This window comes from Molothrus ater, chromosome 19 (genome assembly GCF_012460135.2).
Source record: "Molothrus ater isolate BHLD 08-10-18 breed brown headed cowbird chromosome 19, BPBGC_Mater_1.1, whole genome shotgun sequence".
Taxonomy (NCBI): Eukaryota; Metazoa; Chordata; class Aves; order Passeriformes; family Icteridae; genus Molothrus; species Molothrus ater.
The window spans coordinates 8,756,053-8,783,335 of NC_050496.2; the positions used below are offsets into that span (position 1 = coordinate 8,756,053).

The window sequence follows — 27,283 nt, forward strand, 5'->3', positions numbered from 1 at the left end:
TGTGTCACTATTTGAACATTGGGAAGAACTTCCTGAGTAGGTGATTAAACTTTGGGACGGGCTGCCTGGGTTGGATCACCCTCCCTAGCGGTGTAGGGAAGGACTGGGCTTGGATCTCGGTGCCGTGGGCTGGGTGACACGGTGGTGTTGGCCATAGGTTGGACGGGATGATCTCGGAGATCTTTTGCACCCTCACTGATTCTGTGATCCCGGTGTGCTCCGGGTGCCCCGGGCCGTCCCTCAGCGCTCGCTGCGATCACGGCCGGCCCGGGGGAGCCGCCGCCTCCCGCCCGCGCCCTCAGGGGCGGCCGCCGCCCCGCGCAGCCGCCGCGCAGCCGCCGCTCGCGGCAGGTCCCTCGCGAGCCGCCGTAGCGCGCCCGCCGCGTTCCGTGAGGGGAGCCCGGGCAGCCCAGGCCGCAGCGGCGCCGCCGCCGCCGCCCCGCCCGATGTGAGCGGCCCCGGGCCGGGGGCAGCGAGCGCGGCCATGAAGAAGGACGTGCGGATCCTGCTGGTGGGAGAACGTGAGTGCCGAGGCAGGAGGGCCGGGAAAGGATGGGGGCCGCCGGCTGTCACACCGCCCCGGTGCTGCGGGGCTCAGCCCGGCCCGGGCGGGGAGCCCGGGGCAGCGGCGGCCTGGCGGGGCGCGCAGGGGTCGGGGCTGGCCCGCCGTGACCGCTCGGAGCTCGGCCTGGAGCCCCGCGGCTCCTGCTTCGGGCACCAGCACGGCCGGCCCTTGGTGGAATTGTGCAGCTTGGACGTCCCTGGAGATGACACCGAGGTGAAATTCTTGCCTGGTGTTTGGCCACGGCCGATTTAAACATTTGCTTTTATTTTTCTTTATTTCTTTCTTTCTTGTTTTTTTTTTTTTTCATTTTCCTTTTTTGCCCATGTGAAAAGCACACTTGCACGTTTCCCATTTACTGACTTTGGAAATCAGTGGCCTGATGTGCTCCCAGGGGTTCTAGGTCGGCTGTTGTGGGTTTGTGGCCAGGACAGGGCCAGAGAGTCCGTATCCCTTTTTTTGCTTTTAACTTTCTGTGTGACCTTGGATAAACAGCGCACACGAAGGTGCATGCCAGAGGTACTGTGGGTCTGGATTCTTTCATGTCTTCTTAAAATTGTGTCCTGAAGTTCACGCTTAGGTACCCAAATAATTGACAAGGCTCACAGAGGCTCAGCTTCTCATCGGTATAAATAGCAGAGAGGAGGTTCTGTTAGTTTGCAAAGAGAGCTTAAGTTCCTCGAGGGGAAAGAATACAGAGTAATTACCAAGGGTGATTAGTAAAATTACCTAGTTATACTAAGAATGTGGTACTGCTAACAAAGCTTTCCTGAGGACTGAATGTCCCATATATATTTATAGTGCAGTTTTTGCTGTTGTTTCATAGTGCAGGTTGGCTCTGTCCGTACTGCATAGAAAGGCTCTCTGTAACTTATAGAGAGGAGTCTTGAGGGAGCTGTCACTGTGCAGAAAGAGCTAACTCATTAAGATTGTATTTGGTTAGTTTTGCATGACTGTGTTTGGGAATTGATGCCTTTGAATACACAGTTTAATTCCTCTTTAGAATACATGCCTGATTTACCTCATTGTCTTTGGCAAGGCTGTGTTTTGGGCTGGCTGTGTGCAGTGGTTTCAGCACAGGTGTAACAGGTACTTTGTTTGGCAACAAGGGTCACAGTGTGTCCAAAGGGAATTTTAAAGACACAGGTTTCTTAAATACAGCAGTGTGTACTACATGGCACACATCAGAGATTGTGAGCATTGCTATGTTACACTTCTGTTTGACTCTAGTGAGGAGGAGGGACAAATGTGTTTTACAAATTGGTAAAAGTTGTCAGTTACAGTGCCAGTCCTGCTCTGTGTATGTGTCTCATGTGTATTTTTTAGTCTGAAACCACAAGTTAGTCCAGACCATATAACACTTTTTAATGGTAACAGCAGAACAGGTTCAGAATCTGAAATATGCCAAGAACTCTTTATTGTAAGCCTGTTCCAAAACTCAGCCTTTTCCATTCCCAGTGGTCCACAGTTTAGATTTAAGTTGGTTTAGTCCTCATATGCTGGGTGCAAACATCAATTTTTAATAGCCAGTAATTTTCAGAGTATGTCCAGGATGTTATGCAGCATGATGTAAAAGACTTATATGTGAGGAAAAGGACAAATTAATTATCATAAAGTGCTGTGCTGCTTTCCTTCATCCCAGTCAGCTGATACTGTTTAGGCTGTTATTTCTAAGACTCTGAACAGATTGGAAAAGGCAGAGGGTTGACCTAGATTTGAACAAAATAACCCAGATCTCTACACCAGAACCTATGGATTTTCATAAAACCTAGGACACTAGAAAGTGTATCAAGAGCTTCTAAATACTGAACATTTACTCACCAGCAATACATAATCTATTTTCAGTCATGAGAAGTTGGGTTTCTACATCTGCAAAACCTGTTTTGCCACTATTTGAAGCTAGAACTGTCTTGGTCAGGTGCAAAACACACATCACTATTTTCACTAATTAGTAACTTTACTTACCTATAAGGAAAGTACTCATCTTTTTTCCCTGTGGAAGTAGGAGAGCTTCTGAAGCTCTTTTGATTCTGTCAGGATGAAAATTAAGGTGGAGTTGATGCAGGAGGATGCCTGGCAGTTTAAGTTAGGATTTTATCTCCTTTGAGTATCTTTGATGGAAGCACAACTGCACTGCTGTTGGGAAACCTGAAACTGCTGCTCTGCAGGGAGTACCACTGGGGAAAAGTGTGCAGCTGTTCTCTGTAAGGAAAACAGAAATCTTCCTCCTTAGAACAGCTTCTCTTTGCTTTTCATAATTCTTTTACAACTACTCTTCATCATGGTCAGTTAAAGAGAAGGTTTTATTTCTGGGTGTCAGAACATGTTACTGTACCAAAAATAGGCCTAGATAAGATGAGTGTACTCTGACTGGATCATCAGTTCAGTAACACCAATTCCTGCACAAAATCAGCCAGTGGTACAAATCACACCTCTTCATCTTCCACATTCAGAATTCTATAGAGTTAAACAGAGAAATGCAGTGATATCAGCTGCACACCTTCTGTCCCCTGGTGACATTTTCTGTGGGTTTCAGTAGGAGCAGTGACACAGGCTCTGCGTGCTGGGGAGCAGTGCCTTGGCTGGTTACACATTCCTGCTGGCAGGGGGGCTGCTACATCCAGGCTGAAATGAGTTTTGCTTGAATTGAGAGGTGTTGGAAATAGTCCCAGAGGGTATTTGAATATGAATATTTTGGTTTTTAAGAAATGTCTCAAAACTAAACAAAGCAGTAATAGTCCTACAGGGCTTCTAGAGGGCCAGAAAATTCAGAGATCAGGAGGTTTAGAGAGAGTGGAACCCGGAGAGAAGTTACCAACTCTTGGTTTTAAATGGTCACATTAGAGCTGGTCAAAAAAAGCAACTAAGTTGTGATAGCACTAGTCTGAACTTTGCAGGTAAACAAAGTAATTTATTTGACTGAATGGTGTTGGGTACTGAAGTTGAGACCATCATCTTGGACTGAGAAAACTGTGACTTTAGAAGGGTTGGTGGTTTGGGGTATTTTTCACTTTTAGTGGGGGACAGCTCATTTGTATCAAAGGGATTAAGCTCTTGCACTTTTAAAGTTGTCAAGGTACTGCAGACTTGGTTCCTGTCCTCTTGTCCAGCTCTCATCCTTGGGATTTTAGGACTAAAGTGCAATTATCATCTCAAGAATTCTGTAAAAACAGTTAATTTCTGCATGCTTTTCTGACTGCATTCTTTGTATTTCTGAAGTTGTATTAAAGCATTTCTAGTTTGTTTTGATTATTTGTTTGTTTAAGTGTTCTGTGTTAAGGTTAAAACCTGTCAGTTTTTCTGTGTAAAGCAGAGCAGAATTCACTTCCCTGCTGGAGGAAATACAGAAGTGGGAGATGGAGCCCAAGTTTTTGCAATAAAAGAATGAAGAGAAAATTGCTGTTGTCCATATTTAATATGATTGATCATATTTAATATGATTAAACAATAGCTTAAAAGATTTTAATGTGGAGAATTGGAAAATGTTTTTAAAATCTTCCCATTTTAAGATGGGGTGCAATGTTAAGTGTAACAAAACAAAATATCTAATATCTGTTTTTAATGCTTTTGCAGCCAGAGTTGGGAAGACATCACTAATTATGTCCCTTGTCAGTGAGGAATTCCCAGAAGAGGTAGAGCACTTTTATTTGTTTTCTAAGTTTTATTTTTATCCTGTCATATACTAAGTTAATAGACTCTGCTCTAAAGTAATGTTTAAAAACAAAATCATGTTTAAAATGGCAAAGATGACTTCAGGAAGAGTGATGTAGGTTAGTTTAAATCTGTCTCTGCATGAAGACATGAAATTTAACTTTTATCTAAGTTCCTTCCTTATTTTTCACATTGTTAATTAAACAATTTCTTTTATTTGTGATGAATGGTAGGTTTTTGAAGGAGCTGTAATTGGTCCAAACTGTCAGCATATTTCAATATGAGAGACACATAAATGGGAAGGTACTGAAAGAGACAAGACCATCCATTATTTTGGGGGGGGTGTTGCACATTTAAAGAGCAATTAGAATGCAAAATGATAGAGAATGAGGAATTAGAAGTCACATTGTATAACTTTGCCATTTTTTATGACTAAGCAAGACATTGCCTTTACTTCTGTCTTTGAAGAATATTTTATTGACTCTTGAAGTAAAACCTGCAGAAAAAGCTACTTCTACATATTATTCCTTTGAAAAGCAGCACATAGTTTTCTTTGTACCATAAAAAGAACCACAGCTGCTGCAAATAGTTAAGCTTTTTACATATAAACATGAATGTTTATTTCTTCTGATCACAGGTCTTAAAATAGACATCATGTGCTGCTCTTTGAATCTACTCTGCTCGGAGTTTAATGCAGATCAGTAGCTTACCACAGTTCAGGAGTCAAGATTGGATTGCAAACATAACTGAATTTTGTTAACATATTTGAATTTAGTTCCTAACCTTGCAGTTAAAAAGGAGATCCAGTTCCTTTGGCAAGTTGTTTCTTATTGTACTTAGTGAGTTGTAGTCCCCTGTTCACTTCTCACTTCTTCCTGCAGTATAACCTAGAATAGTCAATTAAATTTGTGTGTAGAGAAAAAACATAATTTATGTATAACACGAGATCTTCCTGAAATTACAGAAAAGTTTTTGTAAAAATACTGCATCCTATAGAAGCTGCTGAAAGAGACCTGCCCAGTTCCTCAGGCTAGTCAGGCCGATCAGAGCAGCATTACGGGGTCTAACAGGCACTTCAGGCTTGGAAATAGTCTTTAATGTAGGGTGTTATCAGTAATCACTCTTGAGGGAGATCTGAGCAGAGCCTGAAGCTTTACAAAGAGACATTCTTGTGGTGATTGACTTTTCTTTTTCCCTTGATTTACTCAGAGTATCATGAGAGTTCAGTGTCAACAGGTGAAAGGCAATAAATAGATATGCAGGAGGTTTTCATTAAAATTAGGTTTAAGTTGATTGTTCCCAAATATGGATTAGTGTTCTTTGGAAAAAAGGGCTATCAGAGTTTACAGCATTTTTCAGAATTAGCTTTTTCTAGCATCATGTTTTGCTTTGCAGGATTTTCTGGATTTAATGCTTAGCACTGTCAGAAGCAGGGATGTTGTCAGGTTACAATTGTGTAAAAATTGAGATTTGTATTTTGTCTGTCATGCTTGTTTAGGTGTTGGATAGAGTGGGCTTGAGTTTTATAGAAGTATTCATTGAATGTGTCCTTAACAGCACTGCTTTTCTGCAAAGCATGCAGCAAGTTCTGTGTGCAGTAACTAGCCAGGTAGAAAATGAGAAGGTAGCAGTGACTTTCAGTACTTTTAAGAAAAGAAAACCAAACAAATAAAACCCCAAAGTACTGGAATACCTGAACAACTAATAGCAGTTGCACTGTTTAAAGCTGACCAAATGGCAGTTGTATTATAGTGAATGGCTTTTTTCACCATCTGGATTATCTTGAAAGGTTCTTTCTTGGTGTTCCTTTCAACCCCAGGTTCCACCCCGAGCTGAAGAAATCACCATTCCAGCTGATGTCACTCCTGAAAGAGTGCCAACCCACATAGTGGATTATTCAGGTAGGGACTGCTCAGTACCCTCACTGATGTGCTGTGGAATTGTTTGTCTCAGCAGCCCCTGTCACAGGCAGGCAGGTCTGGGACCAGAGCTACAGGTGGGAGAAGCCTGGAGTAAAGTAGAAACTTTCTGAATTTCTAAGTTAGGACACCTCATGATTTTGGGTTAGTTTACTCTTTTGTATTTTTCTTCTTGTATTTTAATCTTTTTACTGAATAGATGAATAGATTCACTGTGAAGGTTCATGTGCCATCATAAATCTGTGCAAGTGTTGCTCAGCTGCAGAAACCCTTCTGCCATTTACAGTGCAAGCCAAGAGTTAGGCCATGTTAGCAGGTACCTTCCTGTCTTCTCTCTCCCATCACTGCTGAGGAAAGATCTCTGATGTGTTTAATCACCTGGAAAAAGAAATCATTTTTGTTGTTGGACTTGATCTTAAATTTATGTGGAGTGAGTTTTTCTTTCTGTTGAATGGATTTTTCATAGATTCAGTTAACAAAAGGTTGGTATCACTATAAAAATCATCACCACTTTAATAAAATCAACATTTGGCATATTCTGATGTAAAAGTTTACATTATAGACGGAAGAAGCTGTTGAGAAATGTAGAAGGATGCAAACTATGACTTGTTCCAAAGAGAACCTCTCTACAAATATAATTATTCCTCTTCAAAATAGCTGTAAAAATTGTGTGACTGTTTCTGTCTTACAAATTAATGGACCAATTTAATTATTGTTTTGGAAGGAGCACTCATTAGAGTATTTTATAAAAAGAAGTTTAAATAACAAGGCTTTGACAAAGCTGCCTCATGAGCATTCTGAAATACTCGAGTTAAGTTTCAGAAATGTTTTTTTAATTTTGTTTGCAAAAATTGTAGTATTAACGAGTAACTTCTATCAAATGCAGAAGCAGAGCAAAGTGACGAGCAGCTTTATCATGAAATATCACAGGTAAGTGTATTTTAGTGTTTGCTAGAAACTGGTTTTGGAAAAAGTCTTTTCCTTTGAAGTTCTCTGCATTAGATGAGCTTCAGTTTGAATTGAAGGAAAAAACCTTTCTTGCTTGGCATTTTCTGTTTTGTTTTGTGACTTGTGCTATAGGAAAGGTATCTCTAAGAAATCTTAAAGAAAGTAGGTACTGGCACTGTGTTGGTGAATTGAGCTTAAGCTTTGTCCTTCCAAGTTAAAGGACAGAACCTAAATATCCTTTAATCAGCAAGCCAGTTTTGTATAAATAATTCTATCCTGAAAAGATCCATTTTGCTGCTTTCTGTCACATGGTACTAATGCATTTATGAATAGCACAGGCTTCTTGGTGACTTTGTCATCCCTTCTGATTCCTATTTTCAGTTCTTTCTGGGCACCTTTGCACATTTTCTGCACAGTCTGTCATGGTGTTGTGTTCCATTTCTGGCATTTAGTTTGGTGCTTCAGTGGAGGCTGCACATTATGACTCTTCAGTTTGGATTTCCTGGTGGCACAGGTCTCTGCAGGCACAAGCTGTGACTGTCACACTGCAAGAAAGGCTTTTTGGCACTTCTCACCATATAAGTTCTTTGTTTTAATCTTGTTGATCAGGCTCCAAGTAGCTTAAACAAGCCTGGAACAGAGTTCTCTAGTGAGTTTACTCTGATGTTGTTATGTATGGTCTTTAATGATCTGTGTTGCTCAGGGGTTCTGAGCAGTGGAATTCCATGCCTTTCCTTTCTCTTCATTTCAGGCAAATGTGATTTGTATAGTCTATGCTGTTAACAACAAGAATTCTATTGATAAGGTACAGTAACACATTTTATCCCATTATTGAGATGTAACTTGTGCACTGTTAACTGATGTCAAGCTGAAATCTGGATTAGACGTTTGAAATGCCTGAGATGGAGTTTGAGATCAGTTTTTAAGAGAATGAACAGATGTGGGTTTGCTTCTGCTCCATTTTCACATATGAGTTTTTAGTAATTTCACTAATCTGAGAAAGTTGCTCATTAATCAGCTCCAATCTTTGTTTTCTTCTTTGTGGGGTCAGTATGTGCCTTTTTGGGAAAGAAGCAGTAGCAGTTGTAGTGAAACTTGTGCACAGTTCAGTCACACTTAATTTGAATATGTATTTTTCATGTCTGTTTTTAATCCCACTTTAGGTAACGAGTCGATGGATTCCTCTCATCAATGAAAGGACAGACAAAGATAGCAGGTGCTTAAGTAAAGATGAGAAGTGTGAATTAGGCTGCACATCGATGGGTGTCAATGAACAGTGTTGAGGATGTTAATTGTTTAAGACAATCAAATGCTAAACTTAAAGTTTATATAAGAAGTCCAAGAAGCAAGAGATCTGAAGTATGTAGGTCTGTTACATGTGCCAGCAATGTTCTTTACTTTGAATTTCATGGGCAGCTTTTACCAGGTGTGTTTATATTTGCTATGGTATAACTGGCTTTGGCTCTAGGGTCTGTATAGCTTTTCTGCTGCTGCTGGTTTGGGTAATAACAATGGGATTAGTTACCATTGTATGTAATGTGTGGGTTTTGTAGAATCAACAAGAAGTACATTTCTGTCTAAGTGTATATCAAAACACTTTATTTAAACTGCTGCCATTTAGTTTTGCCCATTGCCTCCAGTGGCATTTAATTACATCATGAAAATATTACAGTGTTTTCTGGTGGGACATAAAATGCTAAATTAAGAAACGTATTTTTGTCCATCTGTCTTTAAAGCTCTTAATATTCTTTTGTTTTTAGGCTGCCTCTTATATTAGTTGGAAACAAGTCTGATCTAGTGGAGTACAGCAGTATGGAAACTATCCTTCCCATTATGAATCAATATACAGAAATAGAAACTTGTGTAGAGGTATGCAAGACTTTCTGAAGTTAAAGAAAGTAACAGAAAATACATTCTTGCCTAGCATGTATGGTAACTTTATAGTAGAAAAAGGGATTTTTTTTTTTCAAACTAAATATTTCAAACATGAGTAATTGTAATAGTGAGTTTTTATGTTAACTTTCTTTAGGGAAGATTACATGGTTGTATAATCAAATGTTACTGTCAAATTCTAATATTTAGAGCCTCCTCACATACTTCTCTTTAACAAGGGTTTTCTATTTAATATTAAGCCAGACAGATGTCTGCAAAGAATTCAGAATTGATTTAATGTGTGGATATGTCTCTTTTTTTTTTTTTTTTTTTTTTTTTTTTCCAAAGCAGATACTGCTTTTTGATTTCTGTTCTTGGTATGACAATAGATTGTTGTGAAACCTCATCTGTTAATTAATTGAGCAGGTACAGGGGCTGGTCTTTTTTCCAAACCAGCCCTGTACTGACAGGAGGGGATTAAGTCTTTAAAAATTCGATGCTTACTTAAATTTCAGAAGAAATCGCCAAATAGTCAAGAAACTAGCTCATCAATGTGAGGATTTCTCTTTCAGTGTTCAGCCAAAAACTTGAAGAATATATCTGAGCTATTTTATTATGCACAGAAAGCTGTTCTACATCCTACAGGTCCTCTTTATTGCCCAGAGGAGAAAGAGGTATTTATCCATAGATTCTCAGAGCAAATAATTTGGGGGGAGTGAATCACTTTCCTGTTGTTTCCTTTTCAGTGGATTTTGCATCTCTTAGTGTGTTCTGTTACCAGCACCCCACCCCAAGTGTCAGGCATTGCATCCCAGAACCACTGAGGCTGTTTTGGGATGTATGAACCTGACCTGTCTTTCCTCTTCCTTCAAAGCAGTGAGGACAGTTTTTTGTTGCTTGTGTGAACTGCTGGGTAAAATGAGAAGCTTTGCTCATGGCTTTGAGCCAAATGTAATGTGACCCAAATTATGTCTTCAATTCAGTTCTCCTTTAGATGTGCATTTCACAGGAACTCCATTTATTTCAGGGAAAACACTCTAGACTTGGCCTGATCTAAGAGAATTCTTTTTTTTCTGAGAATCTTGGGAAACTTTGGCAAAAGGGATGAGAAACAAGTGATGAGTGTGGTTTTTAGGGATCAGGTGGTTAGCTGAGGATATTTTGAAGGAGTATTTTATTTTTTTTAAATTTTCTGAGCAAGTACAAATAGAATCTCCAATTATATCCATTTAGTATTGGGAAGTAGGAAAGTTGCTTCAGCTGTAAATACTTTGTTAAGTAGAGAATCAGAGAATAACCCTGTTTTGATTTCTTCCATCAGAATCATCTATATGAGTTAGTAATGTTGTGATAAAGTTGTTGTGCTGAAATCTTTTTGGTTTTCCAAAACCAATGTCTATGCAATCTGTGTGACCTCTGTGAAGAGAAGAGTCCATCATCACGGTAGTTGTTGGGAGAGCATTGCCAGTGTGTGTTGTCCCTCACTTGGAAGGTATCCTAGCAGTTCTTTTGTCCTAGAGATAGTCCATATGCTCGATGCTTTGCCTGCTAGATGAATGAGCCCTGTGAAGGTTTTCAGTATTTGATGTTTGAAGTGAGCTGGCTGTAGTTCTAGACCTATTTAGTTTTGCAAAGCACTGGGACTTTAAGGTGATTTTTTTTTCCCCACCAGAAAATGTTTTGGGGGAAAAAAAAAAAACAATTTATTTAGTTGTTTCTCAAAGTTTTCTATAGCAATAAGACTGAATTTAGAGAACTGAGTTTTATTTTTTTTAATAACAGTAGTGCCACCTTCAGCTTGTGAAGAGCTTGAGATTTTTCTAATAATGGAATAGAAAAACATTTAATGTGGAATAATTGTTTTAAATTTATGGATATAAATTTGCTAAATCAATTTTTTATTTCTTCTTGCTTTTTACTTTTGTGTACATGTGAATGAATGTCTCTGTTCTGAAACTGTAAATGAAGACTAGTGTGTGTTTCCATGTGATTGAGCTGCCTGGTGTCATTCAGTGTAATCTTTCTATATTCAAGCCTAGAAAGATACTGAACTTCCTTTTATTCCTTAGATGAAACCTGCCTGCATTAAAGCACTGACTCGCATTTTTAGAATTTCTGATCAAGATAATGATGGTACTCTCAATGATGCAGAGCTCAACTTCTTTCAGGTACCTCTCTTGCTTATGTTTCCACCATGCTTAAAGGTGCTATGTAATGCTATATATATGCTATATAATTCTAGAAAACAAATGATTGGTTATTGAATAAATAATAGAAGTGTGAGCTGTAAGGGAATCAGGCCTAAATACTAGGTTCTCAAGTGCAGCATAGAAGAATGGATTTGTACAAACAGAAATGAAATTATTTTTATTTCTAACCATTGTTCAAATTTGAGTTCAAGACCGAAATTTAAAAAATCTATTAACGTACTTAAAAATAAAATGCAGTTTTTATATCTTTATTCCCACTAAGAGATTGTGTTGTTGTCTTTAACCAGCTTATCAGAATTTTTAAGGCTGTATTTCATACAGGACATACTGTTTGTCCAGCTCAGTAGCCAGTGGTACTAACATATTGTTTTTGGGTTTTGTGTTAGAGAATTTGTTTTAATACACCACTGGCACCTCAAGCTTTGGAAGACGTAAAGAATGTAGTCAGGAAAAACCTAAGTGATGGAGTTGCAGATAATGGATTGACATTAAAAGGTGAGTCTTATTTAATTCTTAAAAGATTATACAGTTGATAATCACTCTTATGTGAAAAAGGTGGTCTTTTGGAATATGATCTCTGTCTTGATTTTCAGACTGCAAGAGCTGAGCTTGCTAAACAGTGATGTCTTGGTGTTCTTTAAGCCCTGGGAAGTGCCAAACAAAAATCTTATCCAGTTATTTTGATACCAGAAAACTCAAAGCAGTCTTCATCAAACTGCCCTCCAAGGCTCCTCCAGGCCAAAGCTTTCTGGTTTAAGCTGTTGAAAATACTGGGTTTATCTTCATACAGCTCTAAAATGCTGGTACTGGAAAAAGCAAACAACAGAAAACCAAGGGATTGTTTGAAGGAAACGGTTCCTTGGAGAATACTTTTACAAATACCATGATTTCTGAATGTTCAGTCTTGTAGATAATGCTGTACTATCACCCAGGAGGTTTAAAATTGTAATGTGTATTTTGAGTATCTGATACTGATTCTATTGAAAACACTTGTAGCAGGTAGAGCACTTCAGAGCCTTAAGATTTCACCATTTTTGATTTTTAGGTTTTCTTTTTCTACACACACTTTTCATTCAGCGAGGAAGGCACGAGACAACCTGGACTGTTTTGCGTCGCTTTGGCTACGACGATGACTTGGAGCTCACGCCAGAGTACCTGTTCCCTCCGTAGGTACCACTTCAGCCTCCTGAGCTTCAGTTCAGGCTCTGCTGCTCCTGCTCTGGCAGGAGGAGAGGGTTATGCCACTGTGTTTATTTAACACATTGTTACATCAAGTACCTCCCTTGCTTAATGGCCACCCAGCCAAAACCACCATGTGGCTGAGCACGAAGGAGGAACTCCCTGTGCCAAATCATCTCTCCTCTCCTCTCCTCTCCTCTCCTCTCCTCTCCTCTCCTCTCCTCTCCTCTCCTCTCCTCTCCTCTCCTCTCCTCTCCTCTCCTCTCCTCTCCTCTCCTCTCCTCTCCTCTCCTCTCCTCTCCTCTCCTCTCCTCTCCTCTCCTCTCCTCTCCTCTCCTCTCCTCTCCTCTCCTCTCCTCTCCTCTCCTCTCCTCTCCTCTCCTCTCCTCTCCTCTCCTCTCCTCTCCTCTCCTCTCCTCTCCTCTCCTCTCCTCTCCTCTCCTCTCCTCTCCTCTCCTCTCCTCTCCTCTCCTCTCCTCTCCTCTCCTCTCCTCTCCTCTCCTCTCCTCTCCTCTCCTCTCCTCTCCTCTCCTCTCCTCTCCTCTCCTCTCCTCTCCTCTCCTCTCCTCTCCTCTCCTCTCCTCTCCTCTCCTCTCCTCTCCTCTCCTCTCCTCTCCTCTCCTCTCCTCTCCTCTCCTCTCCTCTCCTCTCCTCTCCTCTCCTCTCCTCTCCTCTCCTCTCCTCTCCTCTCCTCTCCTCTCCTCTCCTCTCCTCTCCTCTCCTCTCCTCTCCTCTCCTCTCCTCTCCTCTCCTCTCCTCTCCTCTCCTCTCCTCTCCTCTCCTCTCCTCTCCTCTCCTCTCCTCTCCTCTCCTCTCCTCTCCTCTCCTCTCCTCTCCTCTCCCCTCCCCTCCCCTCCCCTCCCCTCCCCTCCCCTCCCCTCCCCTCCCCTCCCCTCCCCTCCCCTCCCCTCCCCTCCCCTCCCCTCCCCTCCCCTCCCCTCCCCTCCCCTCCCCTCCCCTCCCCTCCCCTCCCCTCCCCTCCAGCAGAAGACATTCTTAGTACAAAACTGGAACATAAATTTGAGCAGTTGATTATTGTATGTGATAAATTGTATTATTATTAAATTCTAAAAGACTTGTCAATATTTTCATAGCATTTCAGACCTATTTAAAATCCTCAAATTAAAAATAGATTGATCAATTCTGTGGCTTCTATTAAAAATGTAATTGCATCATTTTTTTTTTAAAAAACCCAAACCCCGAAGTACAAAAATAAAGCAAACCAACAAAAATGTGATTACTGTAGAGCTATATATAAAGGCATATATAAAGAGCTATATATAAAGGCATTCACTCATCATTTTAGAATTCCTAATAAAAAGTATGTGCTTTAATCTATGTGAAGATAAATTATTAAAGTTAAGTGCCAAGTCAGATACTAAATGTTAAAATTCATAAAGTATATATTTTGAGTTTTAATATTCTGTATTTCATAAACAATTAATGCTTCTTGTATCTGTTTTTGTTTTCTATGAACAGCCTAAAAATTCCCCCTGACTGCACAACAGAACTAAATCATCATGCATACTTGTTTCTTCAAAGTATTTTTGATAAACATGATTTGGTAAGCATTTAATTTGAGTGTGTGTGTGTATGTGTCTTTATGTTTACAAGCCTGGGTTTGTCAGGAGTTTTGCTAACAAAAATGTGTTTTTATCATGATGTTATTTTATTCAGGTTAACCTATAGAGTCAGAACTAACCTGCAGCTTACGATTGTCTACAAGGAGAGTTGGCAGTTATAGCAGTAGTACCAAATTGTTTTTAATTAGCTTATACATTTAATCTTATTAAAAAACAAGGAAAGAACCATGATTAAAAAGAAATAAGCTTGGTTTCTTGAATCTTGCAAGTGTACAGCAAGAAAATACCAGTTTAGAATAGGCACTAATTAAATTATGTCTGATACTGTATTTTGTTTCAGGATAGAGATTGTGCTTTATCTCCTGATGAATTGAAAGACTTGTTCAAAGTCTTCCCTTACATGCCATGGGGACCTGATGTGAACAACACAGTTTGTACAAATGAAAGAGGATGGATCACGTACCAAGGGTTTCTCTCGCAGTGGACGTAAGTGTGGTACAGGAGATTTTTAGTTGAGAACTTTGGGTATGATCATGTGTTTGTGGATTCCTCTTAAAAACTATTGGAAAGAGTAGAAGTTCTATAGTTGAAAATTGATCCAAACAGTCAAGTTTTTGTATCCATCCAGTGGCCTGATCTTCAGACTGTTGTTATAACCTGTTCAGGGTTTGGCCAGTATTTACTGCTAACAATGAAGAAGTGTCTCTTCAAAATGTGGAAATCCCTATGATCCCTGTTGAAATGTTACTGCTGTTGTTCTGCCCCTTAGAGATGATTTGAAAAATAGTGCTCAATAATAAGTTTTTTTTTTCCCAATTTTAAATACAGAAAATGAGGAAAATGTTGTTTGGGGAGATAAGAAAATACAGTGTGGGTTGACAGGCCTCTGCAAGTACTGCCTTTGTAGAGTTCTGGTGACCAGTAAGACTGATTATCACCCCTTACTCTCAGAGACTTTTGTCCTTCAGTACTGCATAGTGCCAGGAATGTTTCTGTCATGTCAGTCTGGAGATAGGAGACAAGGATTGTTTCAGTACTGTGAAGAATTGGTACCCCAGATGGTGACAATTGAAAATTCTTTTTGTCCCCTCTGCCAGACTAACCACATACCTGGATGTGCAGCGTTGCCTGGAGTACCTGGGTTATTTAGGGTACTCCATACTTGCAGAGCAAGAATCTCAAGCATCAGCAATTACAGGTAATAAAAATTTGATACAAGACAGAAATTTAAATTTAGAAATATACTAGAGAGTAAATTGTTTGATGGTTCATCTATTTTCATTTACTCTCTTTTACTTTCTGCTCAAGTGAAACCTTTAATATTCTTGGAAGATTGTTTTGTGTGCATTTTCATGTCTTCACATGCATTTATATCTTGTGAAAAATATTTGTGTTTTTCCAAAAGTGACAAGAGATAAAAAGATAGACCTCCAGAAAAAACAGACTCAGCGAAATGTCTTCCGATGCAACGTTGTTGGAATGAAAGGCTGTGGGAAAAGTGGAGTTCTTCAAGCTCTTCTTGGAAGAAATCTAATAGTAAGAAACATACTGCCTCTATTCACCTATATATGCTCTTGAGTTAAGATTAGACAGCAGAAGTGATTGATCTTAGAGCTTGAATGGTTATTACTCAGTTTGCTGAGTTCTTCAAGGAGATGCAGAATTACTTGGAGGAGTTTGGGTTTTTTTGGTTTTGTTCTATTTTGGCAGTGGCTATTGCATGCAATAATGACTTGTACATCATAGATTATAGCTGTGCATTTCCTTGCAAAAACCCCAAAGATAACTATAATTTTAATTCATTAAATGGAGTAAACCAGCTGTTCAAATCTAACTTAAAGGGAAAAGTTGCTGTGGTCTAACATGAAATTCTGCTTTTTCAGAGACAGAGGCAAATACGTGCAGAACACAAATCTTACTATGCCATTAATACAGTCTATGTATATGGACAAGAAAAATACTTGCTGGTAAGGCTGCCTCATTCTTGTTTGCCTAAGACTGGTTAATGTTAAAGTTCTGTAAATTATTCAGAGCCTTCTACAACAAACTAGTTTTAATTCTCCTTAATGTGGATTCCTCCCAAATATTTTCTGTCCCAAGTAACTTCTGGGTTTTTTTGTTGATAATTTAGCCGAACCTGGTCAGACCTGTTATTTTTGAAACGTTGACATGAGTTGTACAAAACCTAGTCCATTTATGGTTACACTGCAGGGTATCAAATTATAACGTGTGATAAATGATCAGAAGTCAGTCTACCTATTCAGTATCTGTCACACAGAGTGATTAGAATGGCTAAAATTAGTATTCAGTGGGAGAAATCAGTTCTTTAAGGCTTGTTCCATTGTAGTTCTCCTTTATGATAATATGATCTCTTTCTTTGTTTTCTGAGATCTAGTCCTGCTCTGTGGTTTTCCTCTGTAGGATGAATGCCCATTTCTGTACTTTAAAATCTTTGTTTTAAAGTAAATATCACTTTTTATGTTGAGGTGGTGATTGCCTGCAGGTGTGATGTTAACAGCTCACATATGCTGGCTGTATGGTAAATTCCTCCTGTTCTTTTTCATTGATTCTGCCTATTAGTCCATTAGTTTGAAGGATACATAAAAACAATAAAAATTATGAGACAAGTTTCAAAATTCCTTTTACTGCATAATAACAAGCTTTCCTCCCTGTGCAACCATCTTTTTTTCCAGCTACACGATGTCAGTGACTCAGACTTTTTAACTGATGCTGAGACCATATGCGATGCTGTCTGCCTGGTATATGATGTCAGTAATCCAAAATCCTTTGAGTACTGTGCCAGGATTTTTAAGGTTTGTAGAGTTTATATTTACAAACCTCTACATTTGTTTTTCTTCTCTTTGACTACATATTCAGTATCAGTTACCTGACCTAAACACTGGTTCTAGTGCTTAAAAGACATTTTATTTCCAAATGCTGGTTATTTATCAGGATGCCTTGGCAGCAGTGCACTTCTGTTACTCATACAAAGCAAACATCTGCTTTTCTATGTAAACTACTCTGCTTCTAGAAATGCCTGGCTTCAGTGGCATGAATATATCTTAATGCTGCTGCAACCAGTGTAATACAGCCTGTTCCAGGTTGAATTTTTCATATACTGTTTCTTTCACTTCTTTTTCTTTAAATTTGCAGCAGCACTTCATGGACAGCAGAATACCATGTTTAGTGGTAGCTGCCAAGTCCGACTTGCATGAAGTTAGACAGGAATATAGTATTTCTCCTGCTGAATTCTGCAGAAAACACAAAATGCCTCCACCCCAAGCCTTTACTTGTAATACTGCTGATGTGCCGAGTAAGGATATCTTTGTAAAACTGACAACTATGGCAATGTATCCGTAAGTACTGGAGCTGTTCTGTTTTCCATGTGCATGGTCACACAGCAGCACTCACTGCATGCCATCGTTAGCCACAGGATGGAACTGCCTCACCGAGCTTTAGCAACAGAGAGACACGACTGGCCTCAGTAGGATCTCTAAACCATTTCAAATTGAGGAGCTAGGCATAGATCCAACACAGAAATCAGTCTCAGATATTGTTGCCAAGTTGAAGAATACCCTAGTTCATGCAGCTCATGATGCAAATTCCAACAAACAGGCTTCTGTTTGGTCCATATTGGGAATACAAAAAGTATATAAGTTTTCATATCTTGGTATTTTTGAGAGCAAGTTGTACTGTAATCCTTGTTGGTAGCTCGACAGCTGATTGCAGTGGCCTCTTAGTGCAAACAGTTCCTCCAGTCCACTGCTTAAAATACTTTTTGTTTTCAGGGTGTTTATTACTATGTGCTACAGGTCATTCATCTAATAAATATTACAATTTTAATAGAATTTTTGTATAAATGTCTTTGGACTTCAGGTACAAGATACTTAAGCTCAGATTCTTCTTCATTACACATCTCACTGTTGCTAAACTCACTTTGCATCTTTTTTTGGTGGGTGAAGCTTTTAATATGGTGATGAACTACATAAATATTACAGCAGATGGAGTCTAGTATGACAGCTGACATTTGCTTTAAAATAAATAGAACTAATGTCACTTTCACCCAAAATAATAGGGTATTTTAAATTATTTGAAACTGAATTTACTGAATTATATCTGTAAAGCTTTAGTTTTGGTTTTGGGTTTGTTTTTTTTTTTTTACTCTTGTGTTCATTTTGTAGCACTGGAATACTGGGAAACCACCAAAGTGTAGCACTGACCAAATGTCTGTCATATCAATATTCCTGCTTCTCCCTTAGTTTTCAAGCATGTGTGTTTGGTAGGGTGGGAAAAACAGAGGCAATGCTCACCCGGTAAAGAGTGCATTCAAAGTGGTAGAAAATGTGGCTTCCTTTCCTTTGAAAAAGGGGTGTTATCTATTGCTGTGCAGACATACTCAGAAGCCTTTAAATGCTTCCCTTTTATGGGAACTTGTATAAATTCATCAGACATTTTCATTCATGTCTGTGCTTTGCTGTTAAGATCTGTATATGGTGGTGATGCCAAATGTCCAAGACAGTACAACCTCTAACCTTTAAATTCTGCACAGCTGTAGTTGTACCCTTTCTTTCCCAGTGTATTTTTTTTTCCTCCTCTCCCTACTCATTCAAATGTACCTTTTATTCCTAAATCTCTCTCTTGGTTGTGGCACAGTCCTAATGTGCACCTGATTTGATGAGCAAGATTTCAACTCCTGTCCTTCTGTGTGTTTTCGCAGCCATGCCCGGTTACGCTGTATGTGCGCCTGCAACAGGTGTACATTTTGCATCTGTCAGAACTTCCTCAACTCAGACTTGCTGCAATCTGTAAAGAACAAACTCTTCACTGCAGTTCTTAACAGGTCCTTAACTTTATTTACTAGGTACCAGGTGTGCTTTTAAAATAAAGGGTGTCTTTGGAATACCAATTGGTAACCTTATATACTGCAGATTTTTCACTCCATATCCACTAAATAGGCCAATACTTTAATAATTGTTATAGAATTATCAAACTTGGTTTAACTTGGAGGTTCTTTTGAGCTTAGTTTAGGCATTTTTGTGAAACATTGCTGATTGGTTGTTGATTCAGGCTCTTTGTGATTGCAGAAATAACGTGCAGGAATTAGGACTGTGTTTTTAGGGAACTGCTAATAGTCATTAAGTAGTGTCTGCAAATCTGTGTAATGTTTCTCACTTGAGACATTACAGGTTTGTTTAGTATTGATTAGAGGTAGTGCCTTTTAGATCCCAGTTACACAGATATTTTCATAAAGGCACAGCTTGACTACAGCAGCATCATGTAATATATGACATGTTTATAATTGCTAATTTGATATTTGGGAGTTCATAGAATTTCTCTGTGTGTGTGTGTTATGCTTGGTTTACACAAAGAGTGGGCATTTTGTCTTAAAAATAATCCAGATCTTTAAACGTCCAATTCCCCTCTGAATGAAATGCAAATGTAAGTGGTAAGTGCTTAAACATTTGCATTTCCAGATACTTTTGGAAAAACAATTGGTAAAGAGAGATAACTGGTTTTCAGCATTGAAAACAGTGCTATAACTTGTCCTGCAGGCAGTTTTGGACACACAGGATTTACTAACACCTCAGCACTTGTCATCACACCCCAGCAAATGGGAGTTCAAACCAAACAACTGTTGCAGTGCAATGGTTCCACCCTCCATGGCCTTCTTGGAGGCTTAGATGGGAAATGTGTTTATTTGAAGGCCATGGTTCAGGTATCCTGACATGCTGCTGCTCCATGGATGTTCCTACTTCATACAGGCTTCAGATGTAGCTGCTCCAAGTAAGATTAATGCAAATGACACACTTGTAGGAGATCTGCTAATACACCCACCTACAGGATTGAGCATTTTTCTTGTCAAATACCACTTTAATCCAAGATACAAGCGTTAACCACAGAGTGAGAATTCAGGGAAGGGTGAAAAACTCATTAGCTTAGGAAAAGACTGAATGAGTGAGGCTCTTCATGCTGCATCTCTTCTACAGCACTCATCCCATAGACAGAAATACCTTGAAACAGCAATCTCTTTGCATACTGTCACTCTAAAACTTCATTGAGCAGTCACTACTAGAAAATCCCAGCTCTTCATTATTGAGGCTGAAATTTCCTCTAACACATCTTCATTTTTTGGAATGGTGTGGGTTGCTCCATTTGCTGTTGCGATTTGTTTCTCTGTTTTATGGGGGTTTTTGAGTCTTGCATTAGACATTGAACTTCATTCCTCTGAAGTGCTGTCAGGGTCTCAGGGTACTGAAATATTTTATTGAGGTTTGAGATGCTGTCATTCCACACCTTATCACTAGAGAGTCTGTAACAAACATAGGAATCCACCACTGCCTAAAAAGTCTGTAATTCAAGGTGAGGAGAATTCCTCACAGACACTTCCCTCCTGAAAGAATTATTTGCTAGAATGCCCTTGCTCTCTCAGTCACTAGAGTTTGTTGCAGGTTTCCAGCACGCTCACTTCATCTCACCAAGTCCCTAACCAAACACCTTGCTGAGGTTATTTACCATTCAACACATGAACTGCTGCATAACAGCACATGTGGTAGAACTGGGATACCTCTAAACAGGAGGAAATAGCTCCCAGTTGTAGGCATATGAGAGTAGAGATGGATTTCTTGTCTTATAAAAATCATACATCCAATGATGTGCAATTAGAGAAAGCATTTGGATCAAGAAGGACTTTCTGATTCAGTTAGTTTCTATAAATTTTCTTACTCTGCTTTCACAAGTGCTTACCATTAAGTCAGCTAGTTGGGCAAAAGTTAGATAACTGATGGGGGAAGGAGGTTTCTAGTGAGTACTTAATCCTCCTGATCCCCTTCTATTCCCTTAGGCTGTGGAAGCTTTTCAGGTAAACTGAAATTTTTCACATGGGACCCCTTCCTGTGCCCTTTGTTGCTAAGTACCCCCTACACACTGTTACCAAGGCACAACAAAAACCACATTTGAATATTCCCACTGTAGTAATTAAAGGAAGAACATTGCCTCTGTGCAACTGAGAAACCTGCTCATGCCCCCCTCAGTTTCTTTCTGTGAACAAATTTCAGGAGTTCCCCTGAGGCTTGCAGGCTGTCACAAAGGCAGCTTCAGCCTGGAGGTTGCTGTGTTGGTTTGAACTGCCCAGGGTCACAATTTATTGGTTCCTTGAGGAAGGAGGCACAGCATTCAAAGCACTGGACATGCATGTATGAGACTTGCTAATATCCTGTAATATTTTTATAGTTGTAATTTGTTTTTTCCTTTAGGTGTTCACTTGAATTTGGCTGGCTGGCACCTAATCTCTTTTTACTACATTGTTTTACCAAAAGCAGTCATTCTAACCCTTTCTTTAATGATGAGCTTGGATTTTTGGCTTTTTTTTTCCCTTGGTTTCAAATCATCCATGTTGCCTTTTGCTTGTACAGTAGTGGCATTTTTCTGTCAGCTAAGTTCATTTCAAAATAAGATGATCCTAATGCATGAGAATTGTGTTCATCAAGGAGACTTCTTGGAGGATGTTTTTCTTTAAATTTTTTAAAACACCATGGAATGAAGTGAAATTCTACTTCCATATGAAACCTGGTTGTTTCAGGAATTAATAGTAAGGTTTTGGTTTCTGTGACAACCTTCCTTCTGTGAAATTAAAGTTAAGACAATAAATTATTATTGTGTTTTCCTGTAATAATGGTGAAGTTTTAAGAGTATAACCCAGAATTTGCCTTTCACTATGTGCAGTGTACACAGTTTTTTTTTCAAAACTTGCATATTGCCTTTAAATCTAATTGCAGAAATCTGTCTCTACACTTAGGTGTCCCCCAAATTAGGACATTGCTAAGTGACATCCCCAAAATCACATTAGGGCATTAGAAATTGCTAATTTATTTTCCTTCTTCTCTAAACTGTTTGATGCCCCAGACCACATAGAAATTTCCAAAGCTGTGTCCCTTGATTTCTTTCTAAACAGAGTGTAATGAATTGGCATTCCACATCCATTTTTAGGTTTTGTGGATAATAAGATGCATTTGGAGCTTTTCACATTTTAGATTACTAATGCATGGGGGAAAATTCTAACTGCTGGACTTAGTTTGCAACCTAGGAAAATATGTGCCTGAAGGGAAGCTGCAGCAGCTCGTGCAGGTTATGTGATGCTTTTGGAATTCAGTTGCTTATATTTAATGCTAAGAGCCTTTGTCAGAGCAGGCTGCTGCATGATCTTGCTTTGAGTTCTGCTGTGAGCAGCCTGTTGGCCTCAGCACTGTGCTTTTAAAATGCTTTGGAAGTTGCTATAGGAATGTTTTTGAAGTCCTGTATTTAAGATAAACCTTCCCAAACCTGGGAATTATTCTGCTGCTGACCTTGGGCAAAGTGTCAGCATCAGTGTGTAACTCAGCAGTTTTCTGTGTGTACCGTGGCAGGCATGCTCAGTTAACTTCTTAGCAAGTGCATGTGACAAACTTCCTGTGAGTTGTTAAAGTCTCTTGAAAAAAAACCTGTCCAGATTTCAGAGATCTTCGTCAACGAGTGGCAAGGTACTTGACTCACTGTTAAGAGTAGGTTCAATAAAAATATGCCTTTTTCTTTCCAAAATGCGCATTAAAATCCGAATTTTGTGCCAAAGGCAAAATTTCTAGACTTTCATATATTTGTGGAACTAATTGTATGGTTAATTACACACAGCAGCCTGTTTGGAAAGTTTGAAACATCATTCTTCTTAATAAGCAAGAGTTTCAAATGCAGCTTCATTTATGGAGTCCTCACTACTACTCTGTGTAAAAGTGCACATCTATTTAGATGTGTTACCCTTGGAGAGAATATTTTTTCTAATTCAGGGTTACTCTCTTACTAACAAGGCAGTAGTAATTTCCACCACTGATGAAAATTAGTATCATAAGCACAACTAGACTGAAGTTAAGTTTGAACGTTATTTTTTGAAAAGGTAGAATTTTTCAGTATGTATTGAGAGTGGGTTTTGTGCATTGTAGCCACCTTCATGTCAAAGAACCCACACTAGAAACAAATATTGATCCTTTTTTATTATCTCAGATTTTTTTTTGTTCCTTTAATGGCAGCTAAAACAATATTAGAGATTAAAGTTGTAAAAATGGATTTTATGACAGCATAAGGAACATTGAAAGAAGAAAAATTGGATGTTTATGAAGTTGTAAAGCAGTTAGACATCCATAATGTTCTGAATTTCAGTAAGCATTTTGAAATTTGGATTTTCAGGCTGAGACATTCAGAGTAGATTGCCTTGAGGTTGTAAGACGAGTCCCTGTCTCGAATTAGTTCCTTATTTAAATGAAAGAATCTGCTATTGTTAGGCTTAGAAAAGGGATCAAAGCCAATTTAGTCTCCCTTTAGACATTACAAGAGGATTTTATCATGGCTGAGAACATATTAATTGTTTTTAGAAGGATGAAGCATGCTCAGCAAGTTTCTTGCATATTATTAAATATGGGCATGTGCAAAACAAGGCAAATTATAGATAGGAATCAGAAAATGTAGATGTGAGAGATAATGCTTTTGCATTGCCTCATAAAGCACTAATTTGCAATTTAAACATTGATTTGCATATTTAAAGGGATGGGGTTTTAAATTGTACAAATAGTTGGGCATTTGAATTAACCAAATTAAACTGGAGACTTGTTAGTTACACAAATACTCATCCAGCAGTAGGACAGGCACTGTGTACTATCCAACAGAGCTTGTCATGTAATCTAGTAAAATCATGTTAGCTACAAGTGATTCATGTTACATACACAGATTAGTTTTATAATTACCTGTCTGAAGAAAAGGATTTCACAGCCTTTTACTAAGAAATGACCCCAAACTACCACTGGAGTGATAAAATACAGTCTTTGAGTTCTCAGCAGTAGTGGGATCTCATTTTTATGGCTGATGTGTGTATGGTGCAGAGGTATTGCAGTGTCCTGTGTGACACGTGGAAGTTGAGGCTGTGGAGATGGAGTGGGAAGAGAAATCCAGTTTCATAAACAGGTTTCTTTGTCCTTAAAGCAATGGCATTTAGCTACATGAAATCATACATTTTACTTTGCTTATTAAAAGCACAAACTTGATTTGTTTCTGGTTTTGCTCAAGACTAAGTTTTTAACAACTGCACAAGAATCAGGGGCTAGGTGGCTATAAATCAGAAATTCTCTGGGCTTTCTGGTTTGAGAGGGTTGCTGTTGTTGAGCCATGCAATGAACTGCACTGTGCATGTGTGTGAAAAGGTTAAGAGCCTACCTAGCTGAGGTGGGGGCCATGCTGTTAGCAGACGAGGAGAGCAGGATTATGCAGCAGGTGCACGCCGTCCACTCTGTAGAAGATTCCATCTTCATGGAGTCATCTCTTGGTCCACGTTTGCTTGAAGACAGGTAACAACAGCCAAACCCAGGTGACCTTGCCATTGCCTTTTCCCTTTCTTCCCCTCAGCAAGCCACCTGACATCCAGTTTGCAGAGACTTTGTCAAAACTAGCTGTAGAAAAACTAATGCTTGCAGGAATTCTTGGATTTGGTCTGTTCTATAACCCAGCAAGGCATTCTTAAATAAGATCAGGATTTTTTAGACTAAAGAGCAACTGTGTGTGCATCAAAGAGCCTGTTCTTCAGCATGTGGTGTGGCAGAACTCTGATTAACTATCTGGCTGTTACTGGCTCCTGCAGAAGTCTACTAAAGCATATCCAAAACTGGTTTTTTGTGTTTTGATAGCAAGTAGCAATTCCTGCTCTGTTAAACAGCTTGTGAGCTACAGCCCTGCAGTTCTCACTCTATGAACTCCTGTGTGTGCTTAGGATCTCTGTGCTCCTTTCCTTAACCCTCCTGCAGCTTCACTGAGTAACCCATGGCGATTAACACAGGCTAAAACATGTAGGCTAGTGAAGTTCTGTTCTATCTCTAAAGCAAACAAACAAAAAAAATCAACTTTACTATTGTTTAGGAACTTCCTGTGCTTTGAATTATGGCATTTATGATAACTTGTTTTAAATGGTAGCTCCTGCTTTCTGGTAAGCTGTCATACTTCAGACTGCTGTTAAGGGTGGCCAGCCTTGCTTAACTGAGCATGTTCACAGACTTCTTGCAATATTTGGGAGAGTTGGGTCATTGCCTGTCTCCACTGTCATGTGAGATGTGGATTTTTCTGTCATACAGTCACTCCATACTGTCTTTTTCTGTTGGTGCCATCGTCACTGCTTGTTTCACTCGCACTCTCTCTTAGCTTTCAGCTTGGTGTTGGATGACTGTTGCTGTTCTTGTGACTACTGGGAAGAAAGGGATTTTAAAATGGTTTGATTCTAGCTTTTGGAAAGATATTACTTGCTACTTGTCAGTAAACTTTTTTGGGGGTAGAATAAGTAGATAATCAACAAGACTGGAAGTTTTTAATGGAAAAGCAGAAATATTAAACTCAACATTTAGAAAAGAAAGAAAGAAAAAAGGATTTTGCTGGACAGAGTTGTTCTCACTATGAGTTACTAATTATTTGTAGCTATTTTTGCTTTCCTTTCCTGAATGCTTGCTGGTACTCTCAAAGGAGACACCCTGCCCTCCCCACATCCATGAGTAATGATCTGCTCCTGCATTTCTCCTCAGCCGTGTGAGCGCTCTGACTTCAGGGAGATTGGATGTGCTCAGGGCTGCAGATCAAATCCTGAGCTTAAAGAAAAGCAAAATAAGTGTAAAGTGCTTGTAAGGCTGAATTGTGAGCTGTTTGCCTGTGACAAGTGTAGTGATGAATTTCCAAAAGCAGAGTAGTTTAGCACAAGCTGTCTGGAGTTCCTGTCATGGAATTAACCTGGTTCTGTATGTGTGTTAAATTTCAGGCATGTGACACAAGCGGACCTCAAGAGCTCAACGTTCTGGCTCCGAGCAAGTTTTGGTGCTACTGTGTTTGCAGTTTTGGGTTTTGCCATGTACAAAGCACTACTAAAGCAGCGATGATCTGAGAAGAAGCACATCTGGCCCTACCAAATAAATAAATAAAAAACCACTTTTATGTACATTCTGAATGCTTTAAATTCTGCTAGAAATATTTATATATGCAGAGTTACTTTATTAATATTTGTAATTCATGCTTAAGATTATTTTAAATTATAGCTCCAATTACAGTATTGCATAATGTGTGGAAAAAAGGAATTGCATCTTAACAGCCAGCTAAAATGGCTTAACTTGTAAGGCCAAAAGGGAATTCGTTGTAAATAACCTGTACATATTAAAGCAAGTAAGACATTGCTTCCCAAAAACCTATTCAAAATACTGTTCTTAGATGTTCACCATGGTGACATTCTAGTGTATAGGTGAAATTCATTTTCAGTAGAGTAGACTCAACTCAAGGATCATACTTCCTCAAGGATTGCTTATTTATTTCACATTCATCTGAAGTGACTTCATCTTTTTGGACTATAAGCTATAGCAGGCAGAATTTGTGATTTTTGTTCATATTTTTAACTGATGAACAAATTTGCCCCTCTAATCATGTATTTCAGGAAAGAGTCACCTTTGCTGTCCTGGCCTATGATTTTGTATTTTACATGACCAGTGACATATTTAGAGTCTGGTCTCTTTTAAGAGGAAAAAGGTAAAACTTTGAAAACTGCCAGACCAACTTCATACACTGTGTGTAACCCGTGGTTTTCATTTTTCACTACGTTGTGTTTTATAACCCTCATGAATCAGACAAGCAAATTTTGTATGTTCTAAACGGTTATAATTTGGAAAGTGTTGCAGTTTAATTTCTCACATCTGTCAGTCATACTCATTGAAAGCTGTGTATAAGAGAAAACTACAATAGTACACAGTGCCTATTCTACTGTAGTATATTAGTTGCATGGATCACAGTGCATTCTGTAATGGTCTAGAATTATCTATAGACACAGCTTTTTTAACGATCAAGTAAACCAAACATTAAATTCCTCATGACAAACCTATTTTTCCATTGCTGGCCTTTTCAAGTATTTCAATAAAATAACTGTGTACTGTGTCTGTTTGTCTTTTTCTTCTTTGTCTTTAGCTTCCTGTGCCCTGAAAGGTGGAGTTTACCAAAACTTTGTCCTTTACATAAATGGATGCTGCTGGTGCCCTCACTTGTTGGAGGTTACATATCTCAGCAGTGCAGTTTTTATCATGCCTCCAGTAGAAGTTTAGTTCTGATTTATATCAGAAGACCAAAGTGCCTTCTGTGATACTTAGAAGCTGAAATGCAAATAGTCAACTATGAACTTCGAATTTACTGTCAAGGACAAAGACTGGGAGAAAAGACCAAGTAGTTCAGTGGTGTGTAGGAAGCTGTGGGCAGTGAATTGGTTCATATTTTCGTGTTGATTAAAGAGGCTCCAGCAGTGCGGCGTTCCCGGGGAGCTGTGGGGAGTCC

At 39.2% G+C, this 27,283-nt stretch overlaps 1 protein-coding gene across 6 annotated transcripts; it reads left to right on the top strand.

Annotated features, from left to right (window-relative positions):
- The first annotated feature begins 370 nt into the window (after positions 1 to 370).
- RHOT1 (ras homolog family member T1) lies at positions 371 to 26,893 on the top strand. Of its 6 annotated transcripts, XM_036394508.1 has the most exons (21): positions 380 to 521; positions 4,136 to 4,194; positions 6,033 to 6,114; positions 7,019 to 7,062; positions 7,832 to 7,885; positions 8,244 to 8,296; positions 8,841 to 8,949; positions 9,525 to 9,626; positions 11,022 to 11,120; positions 11,549 to 11,657; positions 12,208 to 12,328; positions 13,821 to 13,905; positions 14,265 to 14,410; positions 15,022 to 15,122; positions 15,330 to 15,460; positions 15,808 to 15,891; positions 16,618 to 16,737; positions 17,078 to 17,280; positions 18,642 to 18,764; positions 24,145 to 24,288; positions 25,737 to 26,893. In XM_036394508.1, exons 1-21 carry the CDS (start codon positions 485 to 487, stop codon positions 25,852 to 25,854), a joined length of 2,124 nt encoding a protein of 707 aa, XP_036250401.1. In that variant the 5' UTR covers positions 380 to 484; the 3' UTR covers positions 25,855 to 26,893. The 6 variants fall into 6 exon arrangements, with proteins under 6 accessions (XP_054372839.1, XP_036250398.1, XP_036250400.1 ...); XM_054516864.1 differs by lacking the exon at positions 25,737 to 26,893 and having other exon boundaries at positions 371 to 521; positions 24,145 to 25,354; XM_036394505.2 differs by lacking the exon at positions 24,145 to 24,288 and having other exon boundaries at positions 372 to 521.
- The last annotated feature ends 390 nt before the right edge of the window (positions 26,894 to 27,283 follow it).